The 13739-nt window shown below is 53.3% G+C and overlaps 1 protein-coding gene across 5 annotated transcripts in view; it reads right to left on the reverse strand.

Annotated features, from left to right (window-relative positions):
* The window catches only part of ST6GALNAC6 (ST6 N-acetylgalactosaminide alpha-2,6-sialyltransferase 6), a 144011-nt gene that overhangs the window by 113761 nt on the left and 16511 nt on the right, over positions 1-13739 (reverse strand). For all 5 annotated transcript variants that reach the window (XM_085614148.1, XM_085614149.1, XM_085614144.1 and 2 more), the window contains exon 3: positions 1337-1461. In XM_085614148.1, the coding sequence (XP_085470274.1) occupies positions 1337-1405 (69 nt within the window). In that variant the 5' untranslated portion in view covers positions 1406-1461. The remainder of the gene's footprint in view (positions 1-1336; positions 1462-13739) is intronic.

The following is a 13739-nucleotide window of genomic DNA, read 5'->3' on the forward strand; positions in this document are numbered from 1 at the left end:
TATCACATTCCTGCACTCTTCCTGTCTCGCAGCGCAGCGCAGGAGGTTGTCTTGCTGCATTGCGTGATATCACATTCCTGCACTCTTCCTGTCACACAGAGCAGCACAGCGCAGCAGGTTGTCTTGCTGCATTGCGTGATATCACATTCCTGCACTCTTCCTGTCACACAGAGCAGCACAGCGCAGCAGGCTGTCTTGCTGCATTGCGTGATATCACATTCCTGCACTCTTCCTGTCGCGCAGCGCAGCAGGCTGTCTTGCTGCATTGCGTGATATCACATTCCTGCACTCTTCCTGTCACACAGAGCAGCACAGCGCAGCAGGTTGTCTTGCTGCATTGCGTGATATCACATTCCTGCACTCTTCCTGTCACACAGAGCAGCACAGCGCAGCAGGCTGTCTTGCTGCATTGCGTGATATCACATTCCTGCACTCTTCCTGTCACACAGAGCAGCACAGCGCAGCAGGCTGTCTTGCTGCATTGCGTGATATCACATTCCTGCACTCTTCCTGTCTCGCAGAGGAGCACAGCGCAGCAGGTTGTCTTGCTGCATTGCGTGATATCACATTCCTGCACTCTTCCTGTCTCGCAGCACAGCGCAGCAGGTTGTCTTGCTGCATTGCGTGATATCACATTCCTGCACTCTTCCTGTCTCGCAGAGGAGCACAGCGCAGCAGGCTGTCTTGCTGCATTGCGTAATATCACATTCCTGTACTCTTCGTGTCACACAGAGCAGCACAGCGCAGCAGGTTGTCTTGCTGCATTGCGTGATATCACATTCCTGCACTCTTCCTGTCACACAGAGCAGCACAGCGCAGCAGGTTGTCTTGCTGCATTTCGTGATATCACATTCCTGCACTCTTCCTGTCGCGCAGCGCAGGAGGTTGTCTTGCTGCATTGCGTGATATCACATTCCTGCACTCTTCCTGTCTCGCAGCACAGCGCAGCAGGTTGTCTTGCTGCATTGCGTGATATCACATTCCTGCACTCTTCCTGTCTCGCAGAGGAGCACAGCGCAGCAGGTTGTCTTGCTGCATTGCGTGATATCACATTCCTATACTCTTCCTGTCTCGCAGCGCAGCGCAGGAGGTTGTCTTGCTGCATTGCGTGATATCACATTCCTGCACTCTTCCTGTCACACAGAGCAGCACAGCGCAGCAGGTTGTCTTGCTACGTTGCATGATATTTTCACAAATCTGCCCCTCAGTGACTTGAATGAATAAACACTTTGTGCCTCGTGCAGGAGGCGGTGAGATACCCACACAGGAACCCAGTGTAGGCTTCGGCAAGGTAAGGGGTGGCACTTATTGGCACCAGGAGGAGCTCAGAACTTACCAGGGAGCCTCCGGGGTCTTTCTTCCAGCTCACATTTCTCTTCTTGGGCAGCTCTTTCTTTCCGCTCATTTCTTCACTCCTGCCTCACGCTCACTATGAGGCGTTCATCCTTCCAAGCCAGAAAGCTGCAAAGTAATGGAGAACAACAGTGCATTGTCAATGTCACAGACACAGGAGCACCAGGAAGCTCAATGGCACTACACTGAGTGCAGTTTGTGCCACTCATACCTTAGAAAACACCTGCACCACATGACTCACTGATGCTTGCACCACTCATGCCTCACTGATGCTCGCATCCACTCATTCCTCACTGACACTCGAGGCACTCATGCCTCACTGACACTCGAGGCACTCATACCTCAATGACACTTGTGCCACTCTTGCTTCACTGATGCTTGCACCACTCATTCTTCACTGACACTCGAGGCACTCATACCTCTCTGACACTCTAGCCACTCATTCCTCACTGACACTCTAGCCACTCATTCTTCACTGACACTCAAGGTACTCGTACCTCACTGACACTCTAGCCACTCATTCCTCACTGACACTCTAGCCACTCATTCCTCACTGACACTCTAGCCACTCATTCTTCACTGACACTAGAGGCACTCATGCCTCACAGATGCTCGCACCACTCATTCCTCACTGACACTCGAGGCACTCATACCTCACTGACACTCGCACCACTCATTCCTCACTGACTCTCGAGGCACTCATACCTCACTGACACTCGCACCACTCATTCCTCACTGACTCTCGAGGTACTCATTCCTCACTGACACTCGAGGCACTCATACCTCAATGACACTTGCGCCACTCTTGCTTCACTGATGCTTGCACCACTCATTCTTCACTGACACTCGAGGCACTCATACCTCTCTGACACTCTAGCCACTCATGCCTTACTGACACTCTAGCCACTCATACCTCACTGACACTCTAGCCACTCATTCTTCACTGACACTCGAGGCACTCATGCCTCACTGATGCTCGCACCACTCATTCCTCACTGACACTCGAGGCACTCATTCCTCACTGACACTCGCACCACTCATTCCTCACTGACACTCGAGGCACTCATACCTCACTGACACTCGCACCACTCATTCCTCACTGACTCTCGAGGTACTCACTCCTCACTGACACTCGAGGCACTCATACTGCAATGACACTTGCACCACTCTTGCTTCACTGATGCTTGCACCACTCCTGCTTCACTGACACTTGAGGCACTCATTCCTCACTGACACTCTAGCCACTCATTCCTCACTGACACTCTAGCCACTCATTCTTCACTGACACTCAAGGTACTCATTCCTCACTGACACTCGAGGCACTCGTATATCAATGACGCTTGCTCCACTCTTGCCTTACTGATGCTTGCACCACTCATTCTTCACTGACACTCAAGGCACTCATACCTCACTGACACTTGCACCACTCATACCTCACTGACAATCACACCACTCATTCCTCACTGACACTCTAGCCACTCATTCTTCACTGACACTCGCGCCACTCATTCCTCACTGACGCTTGCGCCACTCATTCCTCACTGACGCTCGCGCCACTCATTCCTCACTGACGCTCGCGCCACTCATTCCTCACTGACGCTCGCGCCACTCATTCCTCACTGACGCTCGCGCCACTCATTCCTCACTGACGCTCGCGCCACTCATTCCTCACTGACGCTCGCGCCACTCATTCCTCACGGACGCTCGCGCCACTCATTCCTCACGGACGCTCGCGCCACTCATTCCTCACTGACGCTCGCGCCACTCATATCTCACTGACGCCCGCGCCACTCATATCTCACTGACGCCCGCGCCACTCATATCTCACTGACGCCCGCACCACTCATATCTCACTGACGCCCGCACCACTCATATCTCACTGACGCCCGCACCACTCATATCTCACTGACGCCCGCACCACTCATATCTCACTGACGCCCACACCACTCATATCTCACTGACGCCCACACCACTCATATCTCACTGACGCCCACACCACTCATTCCTCAATGAGACTCAAGCCAGTCATTCCTCACTGACACTGTAGCCACTCATTCCTCACTTATACTCGAGGCACTTATACCTCACTGACACTTGTGCCACTCATTCCTCACTGACATTCACAGCACTCATTCCTCACTGACATTCACAGCACTCATTCCTCACTGACATTCACAGCACTCATTCCTCACTGACATTCACAGCACTCATTCCTCACTGACACTCAAGACACTTATACCTCACTGACACCGACACCTGCACCACTCATACCTCACAGACACCTGTACCACTCAGACTTCACGGACGCTTGTTCCACTCATTCGTCACTGAGACTCGCACCACTCATACCTCACTGATACTTGCCCCACTCATACCTCACTGAAGCTTGCACCACTCATTCCTCACTGAGACTCAAGCCACTCATTCCTCACTAACACTGGCACCACTCATACCTCACTGATACTCGCCACACTCATACCTCAATGACCCTCTGACACCTGCACCACTCATACCTCACAGACACCTGTGCCTCTCATACCTTCCTGACATTCAAATTTGCACCACTGACAACTCACTTATAGACTGAGGCCAGATATATCAAAATTTGATGAAGTGCTGCTCAGTGAAACAACTTGGTGTGCTATGCTGCATCAAGAGTACGCCATATCTATCTCTCTATCTCTCTATCTCTCTCTCTATCTATCTCTCTATCTCTCTCTCTCTCTATCTCTCTATCTCTCTCTCTATCTATCTCTCTCTCTCTCTATCTCTCTATCTCTATCTCTCTATCTCTCTATCTCTCTCTCTCTCTCTCTCTCTATCTCTCTATCTATCTCTCTATCTCTCTATCTATCTCTCTATCTCTCTCTCTCTCTCTCTCTATCTCTCTATCTCTCTATCTCTCTCTCTCTCTATCTCTCTATCTATCTCTCTATCTCTCTCTCTATCTCTCTCTCTCTCTCTCCTTGTGCTGATGCGCTCAGGGCCAGATTCATCAACGGATTGCGTTGCCCTTGCGTCACGCAGGAGAATGGAAGGGCAACGCAAACCCTAATTTTAATTTATCACGTGATGCAGGAGGCTTTTAGTGACTGCATGGCGCAGGAGCTGCGCTCAGTCGGCCTGCATCACACGGGAATGAGTGTATGCGAGGCAGGCGTTCCCACACAAATACCAATGCACCCGTAAGGCAGTGGAATATTCCACTGCATGCCGTAACGTCACGCAGTGAGCGCAGCAAGGAATGCGCCAGAATGCTGCGCATCAGCAGCGCAGGCGCAGCCAAGGATGCCAGGGCATCGGGATAAACAGAGCTCCTTCACCAGACTCTGTGGTGTGGAGCTGCCCTGGCGCCCGCAGGGTTCCCTAGAAGGGCGGGCCTCTAGTGCCAGCAAGGCACCAGCCCACCCCCCTTCTACTAGAGGAGCCCTCGGGGAGGAGTCCCCCCCCCCACTCTCTCAGCCAGTGGCTGCGGCGCGCAGGGTGCGTCACTTCCAGGGCGTGAGGAACGGGGGGGGTATATAGGCCTCCCCCACCCTCTCACCTTCCTCTTTTCGCGCCCTGGACACGCCGTCTTGGTTGTCTTGCGTCGGCGCCGCTCCTTTACCCCCCGCTGGCTGCGCTGTGTCTGCAGCGCTCCCCAGGCTCCAAGTGCCCGAGACCAAGGGGGCGGCGGCGTGCACGGTCTGTGGCACCAGCCACGCCATTGTGTCCTGATGGGCCTGGTGATCCTGGGAGCTGCAAGTGGTGAGTGAATTGGAGTTAAGGCTCCTCAGCTCGGCCACTGCCGAGACTGCGGCCGCCGGGGTGGGTAGAGGGGGTTAGCAGCTCCCGGGGGCTCATGGCAGCATCCGTCTCCAAGGTTGTGGCAGTGCTCGTGGCCCAGTCGGCATTGTTGTGGTGTGGGGCAGGGTCACTACTTTTCTCAGAGTCCATGACCGGGTAACCCTCCCCAGAGGCAGGCAGAACATTTGCTTCCTCTGTAGTCATGTGCAGTAGCCACAGGTTGTGCGGCCGGCCGGGGTAGGGTCAAGGCCGTGTCTTGGGGTCCACGTAGAGGTAATCCTTTCTCCACAGGTTGTGTGGCTGGGGCAGGGTCTGGGAGCCCACGTGGGGGAATACTGTCTCCAGAGGTTGTGCGGTTTCGGAAGGATCACTGCGGTGTCTTAGGGTCCATGTGGAGGTAATCCTGTCTCCAGAGGTCACGCGGCTGAGGCAGGGCCACTGCTGTGTATTGGATCTGGGCGTTGTTGCATACGTTTGTGGGGTGTGTATATATAGTGGCTTGTCTTAGTAACAAAGGGCCTTCAGTGGCGCAGCGGCTGCCTGCTTTCTTTTGACGACGATTTTGTATTACGTTGCTCTCCCGCTTCAAACAAATCTCGGGGACTATTGAGCTTGGAGCCTTAAGCAGGGGATTATCCACGTTCCCAAATGCTACCGGATATAGGACAGATGTCTAGGTTCCTCTCTTCACAGCGATGTGCGGGGATATGGGGGCGCAATCAGTTACAGGGGGTTCCAAACCAACTTGGGAAACTCTGATCCCCCATCGAGAATCACGTATATAGTCGGTGCCGCCATGGCATTGCTTTCCGGCCCTGGTGACTCATAATGGCCTGACGGCAAAAATGGCTGCCGCCTCCCACGGGATGTGCAATTGTGGGTGGTTGCAGGCAGCGCTTGGGGGAAGGGTCGAAGCATTTATTACCGCAAGCGTTTACTCCCGGCACAGGCTCTCGCGGTTTAAGTGGCAGCGCCCGATCCAATAAATTTAAAATGCATGGAAACAAGGTTTGCGCTCACAAGTAACGGGCCGGCGGCTCTGCCGCTGACCGCGGCCCCCGCAGGGGGCCACTCGGCGGTCGGCGCCTTAGTGGCCCCGGGGCCCCGGTCACCCCTCCCCACTCCCTCCTTCGGGGGGGGGGGCAGGGACACAGACTGGTGCCCCCCTCCGTGTCAGGGCCGGAAGTGACGCGCAATGCGCGTCACTTCCGGGCCCAGGTGTGAGGGGGAGGCTATTTAGCCTTCCCCACCCTCACTGGCGACCTCTTTTGTCGCCCACCTCGCCTTTTCCCTCCCTACCTCTTACCCGGCGTAGGTGTGGTTGGGGGGGGGGGTTTCTGAGCGTTGTAATGTTTTCCTTTTCGTTGCAGGCGGAGTTACAGGGCGATCTGGAAGCAGGCCGGTACAAAGGGTACCTCTGCGCGGCACCACGTGGTGCCTGAGCCAAAACGAGGAGCCTCCAGAGAGGTCCCGGAAGCCGGTCGGCGCCCCGCTAGGCCTGCGGGCGGTTGTGGGCCTGAACAACCGGGGGCTTGCTATGCGACGCTCTGCCCCGAGAGGGGGGGTGTGAGTAGAATTTCAACGGCACGTGATCGTAAAAAAGAATCACTTGGGGGGCAGCACTTGCGGGTCGTTCCCGTGCTGCCCGGCTCATCAGGCGGGCAGGTGAAGTAGATGGCCGCCTGCCCTTGGATCGCCCGTAAGATAACCCACCTATTACATATACTGGAATTATGTAATAAACCTGCAGCATTTGTTACCCACTTATAACTGTTTCTTGTGTTTTCATTGGGTAACCTAATTTGGGGGAGGGGGGAAAGCGGGGTGCCCCTGGGGGTACTATGGGGTTACAATGGAGTAACAACAACAAAAAGGTTGCAGGTTCGAACCCCTGTTGGGTCGGAAATTGACGGTGGCGCAGTCACATATTACCGTCATTACAGTGTTTTCCAAGACTGTCTCGATGCTTTTGCAGCGCTTGGTGTTAATGTCTTATGATAAATACTTTGAAATATTTTCTTAGAAAGCCCCGAGCCCTCCGCATGTCAGCTATTTATGTATTTAGGCCGCGAGAGGGCAATGCTACTGTTCCCGAGCAATTATTACCGACAATGGAGTATCACATGTTCTACAGGGACGGCACGTCCCTCTCATGCACGGCTCAAACCTCATTAGTGAAGGAAATGTAGGGACTTTGACCGGCGCTTAAAGTTAAAGTATTTATTAATGTTTGTACACCTTTCCCAACTGGTAGTCAAAGCAATTTAGTTGTTTGTTCGTGTATAAAGGGATAATGCAGGCTCTCGAATGTCTGGAAGGATGACGACTATTTGGCTTGAATTTGGTTTTGTTTCACGCAGGAGGTAGCGCTAGTGGTTACAGTGTGGCGCTAAGAGAGTGGTAGTAATCATTTTAATAATTATCACAAGTTGTTTTGCTAGAGGCATTAGTGGACCCACGAGGAAGAACAAACTGCCAGGTAGGCAGAGGTCTCTCACCCCAAAGAAAGTAAGGCCGTGCCTCCACCAATAGTACAGGCTGGATTCCACGAACGGACCAATCACTGTGCCCCGCGCATGGTAGGGGTAATCGAGTCTGACTTGCGGTGTGATAAGATAAGGATTTTGAGTGCCAAGTCCCCGGGGTCGGCAGTAGCTTTGCCGCGCGCTCTCCCTGTACCAGGGCAGTACGGTCAGGAGAACGGCGGGATTCCATTCCTTCCTAGTTTTGCATTCCTCTGGCTTGGGCAACAGGGGTTTTGTGTTCTCCATCACGGTGGGTATTACCTGGAAGTAAGTTTTGCGGTGGGCATGGTGTTCTTTCTCTTTTCACCAGTCTCATGTTTCCCATCGTGAATCGTACTGCCATTTTGGGTTACTGGGTTTTGCGGCTCGGCTGGAGCATTGTGCGGTGTAATTACGGATCGGTATGTCTCCCTCACCTCCAGACTTTGATTTTGCTAGCAATAAAGGTCATTTCATATTCTTTTAAATGTCACTCGTAGTGGCACGTGGATGATGAATATGTCACTCATAGCAACCGGAAGCCTTGGCAGCGATGGGTAGGGGGCGCTAGCGCTGGGTTGGCTATGCAACAAAGCTATAATCAGGGCTTATTTATCGTACGCGACTAATAAGCATTGACCACGCACACAGACGGGGCTGCTGCAGTGCAGAGCTCCTTGGCAGTAAAGATAGTGATGCAATGATACAGCGTCCAAATTCCGGGCTAGGCACCGCCTTCCCCTGCATGTGGGGGGCTCTGACGCTTAGGAACACAGCACCCTGAGGGTTTAAGGTCAGGAGCGCATTTACTATTATTCTACAGCATATGCTGTGGCACCACCAGCTGCCCTGGATCTTATTAGGGGTTGCACCTGCAGTTCTTACATGCCCACTGTGAGGAAGGTTACTGACAGCGTAAGTAATTGGCACTAAGGCCTGAGACCTCTATTCCAAGTCACTTGGCATCCTGCCGATAACGTCGAGCCATGCCAAGGTCACATTGGATCAAAAAGAAACTAGTTCTTGGTTGGCACCAATTTGATAAGGGGCTGTATTCTTTGCAGCACATGTGTTGGCTAACCGGCGGGTGGCTAACATGCAATCTAGGGACCTTTCACAAATGTGGGCAATTCCAAAGGTGGTCTAAGCCGCCTTATGCACCATAGGTTTAAAGCATTCAAGAAGGATATTAAGGGATTATTTGGACATGTTCTGGTATCCTAAACATGTTGATTGTCTCATGACTCCAGCTTTGCGAGTATAAACTCCTGAGGAGTTACCTCGGTCACTGGTCTTCAGTTAATTAGCTCATGGCTGCAGTTCCAGAGTTTTCATTTTCTGTTTGGTTCAGGGATAGCGGGGAGCTGTTACAGTGTTATGCCTTCTTTAAGTCACCTGGCATTCTGTTAATGATTATCGAGTTTCAGATAGAAAGGACAGGTTGTCTAGTATCGGTTACGTCTCTACAATGCCCCAGATACTGCTTCCATGGTTTCGTCTGGCCATGGCTGGGTTTCACACACACTTTACCTGTCCTACGGGGGGTATGGTTGATTTCCGTTGATTGGTGGTGTTGCTTAGTGTAATGTTCCCATTTGCGGTTGAGCTTGCTATTCTTGAAGGCGTTGTTCAGGAGTGGATCCTTCAGCGGTGCCTTGGTGAGTGACTTGCGCAGGGGGTTGGGTTTGTGGGGCCTTTCTTTTGGAATCGGGATGTTCGGTGTAAACCTCGGTGTCCTGTTTGGCGCCTGGGTGGCGTGCGCCGTGAGAAGACTGTTTCGTATTATGGCATTGAGCAATGATTTCGCTGCTTGGCCAACAAGGCCTTTGGCCACCAGGAGTTATGCGTGTGACCCTTATCAATGGCTTATTGATGTATGTGCTAGTGTTCACAAAGGGTCACAATGGTTGTCGGCTTTGGCCGGGGCTCGGCAAATATGGTTTCATCTTTCTGTCCGCACACTTGTGCATTATCGGCCTAGAACCCAAGTATACTTCACGGGGCCCTGCTCACACCAAGGAGGGCCAAGATCACACAAAGCACAGGGGGAGAGTGCGGTGTCAGCCGTATATGGGAATTATGAGATAGATGCCAGAGGTAGCGTATATGACATCACAGACTTGATCAGTGATATTATCGTGGTTCATCCTTGTCCCAATACAGACAAAAGTTACGGACGGGCTCTGTTTTGCAAAGAATAGTTATGTTGTCTCCTCATGCGCCTCTCTCGGAGTACAACGAGGTGAATCTTGTCTCCAACGCGGGGATTGTGCGTCACTATTCCGTTTCCAAAGGGCTCCCGCTTTCCGCTTCCGGCACCTTGTTTACGTGTAGGGACCTCTCTGGCTGTTGCGGAAGTTGATTAGTGTGATGGTCCCATTTGCGGTAGAGCTTGCTATTCATCGAAGGGAGACATTTAAGGAATGTTCAACACGTTAGGGTGACAGTCCCGCCAGTTCAGTGTGGAAGCATTTTCAATATATTACGCAGGGAAGCCAGAATTGTGGCTTCAGCTATCTTGTACAACTAACAAGCCTTTTTAAAGCCAAGGGTACTGGCTTGTAGTAAGGTACTTTGGTTTGTGGTATATATCTGGAGCCAGTGTCAGGAGCCGCAAAATAACAGCCTGCCTTTGCCACCGGTTAACAGCCCAATGGTGGGAAAGCATAATTTTACACTTACTCAATTAATTTCAACGCAGAGTGAGGCACTGCGAAAATACTGGGACTGCATTGCGCAGTAGGCTACGAGGGCCTTCATGGGGAACACCTGCAGGCACCATATAGAATCAGGTACCATGTACACTGGGTGGGCATTCCCCTGCAACCAAGGGCCGGTATCAGGTAGATTCAGTAAGACATATTCACCCGCGCTTTAACCAGGGCAGCAGGCGGGTGGTGGTAGTTGTCAGCTAACAAGTGTGCTGGGGCGCGGAAAAGTTTGGTAAACACTGTGTTAGTGCCATATGGCGAAGAGGGTATTTTCGACATCTTGGCGTCCCTAAATTCAGGAAAGGGCAGGTATTTGCACACAACTTTCCCCTCTAGTTCCACAGACTTGTCTGCCCCCCCTGGGATATCCTTCTGCGGGCCAGAACCAGACAATAGAAGGGGCATCTAACACATTGATAGTCAAGCCCTGGGGTAGATGTACCATGAAAGGCATCGTCACTACTGGGGTTGTCCCCTAGTTCTGGGGTCAAACTGGGTTCGAGCAGTAAAGTCTTAAGTCCTGGGGTAGCATCCAGCAACCCTTCAATTCAAGCAGTTAGCGATAGATAAGTATCAGCGAGTGGGTAACATACACTGGCTAGTCAGCGACATCGTGCCCCGGGGGCAGGCGCTTTACAAATACTCAAAGCTGCAACCAGAAGAGTGCCAAGGGGCATAACCAGTAAAGAAGTTTAGGAGGTGTGCCTCTGGCGTTACAGCTGGGTGGAGCCAGTCTCATTTAGAGGTACGCCCGGGGAAAATGGTGTGCTCCTTTAGGTTTCCATGACCTAGGCGGTGTGTGGCATCTCCCACATCAAATGTTGGGCACTAGATTTCAGACAGTGCGCCCTGTATCGAATCAGACAGATTCTCTAAGCGGGTATGCCGAGGGAGCTTCACCAGAGGGAGCTGAGCGGTCGCAATTCCCATAAAGTATATGGGATGCAGGGCAAGTGCTGGGGTCAGCCGTGCTCAGTGTTCATACGCCTGTTAAGGACATCCCTGTGCGCATTGATTTAGCAAGTAAAGGGGTGGTGCCAAGGTTAAGTACAAACCTTCTCGCCCTAAAAGCCTAGTTGGCTATCTGGGGTAGGAACTGTCTCCCAACATGTGAGCTGCTGTCCAAGAGATGGGAGACACATGTGCCCAGCCACACACGGTGCTAGAAGGGCGGCAGCCAGTGTGATCAGCAAATAGGTGGGGCATCGTGAGCCAGTGTGTCTGAAACTGTCCCGCCCTGAGTGGGATGGGGCTGAGTCATGTGACGCAGTGCAACTTTGCGGCGTGAGGTGTATAGTGCTTGGCACAATTTCACAGGCATATAGGGCATTTTTGTTTCTTCAGACACTGGCTGACCCAAGCTAACATCTAGGGCTATTGGGATATAGATGGGGCATCAGTACCCAGCAGGGAGGTTCCCTTCCATCTAGATTTGCAGGATGCTCGAGACAGGAGAGTTAGCGGGCAAGACTATAACTATTTTGGTGGGGGGCTCTGGCGGCGACGGTGGCCGCCTCCAGAACTGTGGCGGAGTTACAGGGCGATCTGGAAGCAAATGGGTACTGAAGGGTACCTCTGCGCGGCACCATAGGGGGTGCCAGAGCCAGAGCCCCGGAGCCTCATGGGAGGTTCCTGGAAAACCGTATCGGCGACCCGTTAGTCCTTCGTGCAGTTGTGGGCCTGAACAACCGGGGGCTTGCCTTGCTATGCTCCGTCCTGAAAGGGGCGTGAGTAATAAGGGACCGTGATCCGGGAAGAGGATCACCGAAGGGGTAGCACAGATGGGGTTCACCCTGGTGCTGCTTGGCTCATCAGGCGGTCAGGCGGCCCAGACGGTTGCCTGCCCTTGGATCGCCCGTAAGATAACACACCATATTACATAACGGTGTATGTAATAAACCTGCAGCAGTTTTTTACCCAAACAAAATTTGTGTGGTGTGTTTTATTTATGCGTAGAACATGCATGCTATTGTGGGGGGGTGGGGAGAGTTGCCTCCTGCTGGTGCTATGCAGCTGCCCTGGCGCCCACAGGGTGCCCTAGAAGGGCGGGCCTCCAGTGCCAGCAAGGCACCAGACCATCCCCCTTCTTCTAGGGGACCCCTCAGGGAGGAGTCCCACTACTCGGGCAGCCAGGGGCTGTGGCGTGCAGGGCGCGTCATTTCCGGGGCGCGAGGAACGGGGGGGGGGTATATAGGCCTGGTAAGCGCGCTACTCACCCGTGAGTCTCAAGGCGCTGGGGGGGGGGGGGGGCAGCGGCTCCGAATCAGTTGAAGAGCCAGGTCTTGAGGTCCTTCCTGAGCGTGTGCAGAGTCGGGGAGTGTCTGATGTTCACAGGGAACTCATTCCAGGTCTTGGCTGCAATGTGGGAGAAGGCTGTCCCGCCTGTTCTGTTTCTGCGGATGCGGGGGACCTCTGCCAGGGCGAGGTCGGTGGATGCCGAGGACGAGTCTGGTGGCGGTGTTCTGTATTGTCTGAAGTTTGCAGAGAAGGGACTTGTTGATGACGTTTCCATAGTCCAGTCTGCCAAGGGCATCCCACGTCGCGTTGCAGTCCCGGCTCTTCCGTGGACGGCGATGCTGCGGGGGCGCTCGTGGATGTCTCAACACACCACGGGGGTCAGGAGGAGGAGGGGCAGCTCAGGGGTGATTCCTAGCGCGTCGCGCTGTCGGCAGACACCAGGTTCGGCGAACAGTGCAACTTGGGTCCTTACAGTGGTCTCAGCTGCTCAGGGTCGCAGAGACTCGGCGCTTGGACGCAGGTCGTCTCCCTTCACGTTGCGAGCTACGGCTCTAGGGGGCAGTTGCTTGCTTTGGTCAGACCAGGCGGGCTGGTCTTCGCGGTGCTCACAGCCGCCCAGGCAGCCAGAGATCACGGTGCTCAGCGAGATGGGGGCACACAGGTTCTCTGGGGTCAGCGTTGCAGGGTCACCCACAGCAGCTTCCTCTTCTTCCAGGGAAAGGTAGCGCCCAATGTTCCTGGGGCGCAGTTCAGGGGGCAAGTTCACACGCAAGCCCTTGGAGATTGTTTGTAAAGCAGAAGTTGAATAAAAGTCTTTTCTTCAGTCTTTTCCTCTCCTTCCAGCAGCAAGGCACCCACCACAGGCCAGTCCCTCAGGCTTAGAGACAGTACTCCTCCATGCAGCTTTTCCAGGTCCTTCTCTTCAGGCAGAGTTTCTTCTTGGCGCAAACAGGATCTGATTTCTTAGGAGCAAGGCTCCTTCTTTTATACAGCAATTCTTTTGTTCTTTGTCGCCAGGGGGCCTGTGCCTGGCTCAGTCCGGTTTTGGAGCACTTTGTTGTGGTGACTCTGCTCTTTCCTTTCAGCAGCAGGGCAGAGACATCAGCCGCTCCACAGGGGGCGGAGCCAGCATTGTGTTGGCAGAGCA

The sequence above is a fragment of the Triturus cristatus genome, chromosome 1_2 (genome assembly GCF_964204655.1).
Source record: "Triturus cristatus chromosome 1_2, aTriCri1.1, whole genome shotgun sequence".
Taxonomy (NCBI): domain Eukaryota; kingdom Metazoa; phylum Chordata; class Amphibia; order Caudata; family Salamandridae; genus Triturus; species Triturus cristatus.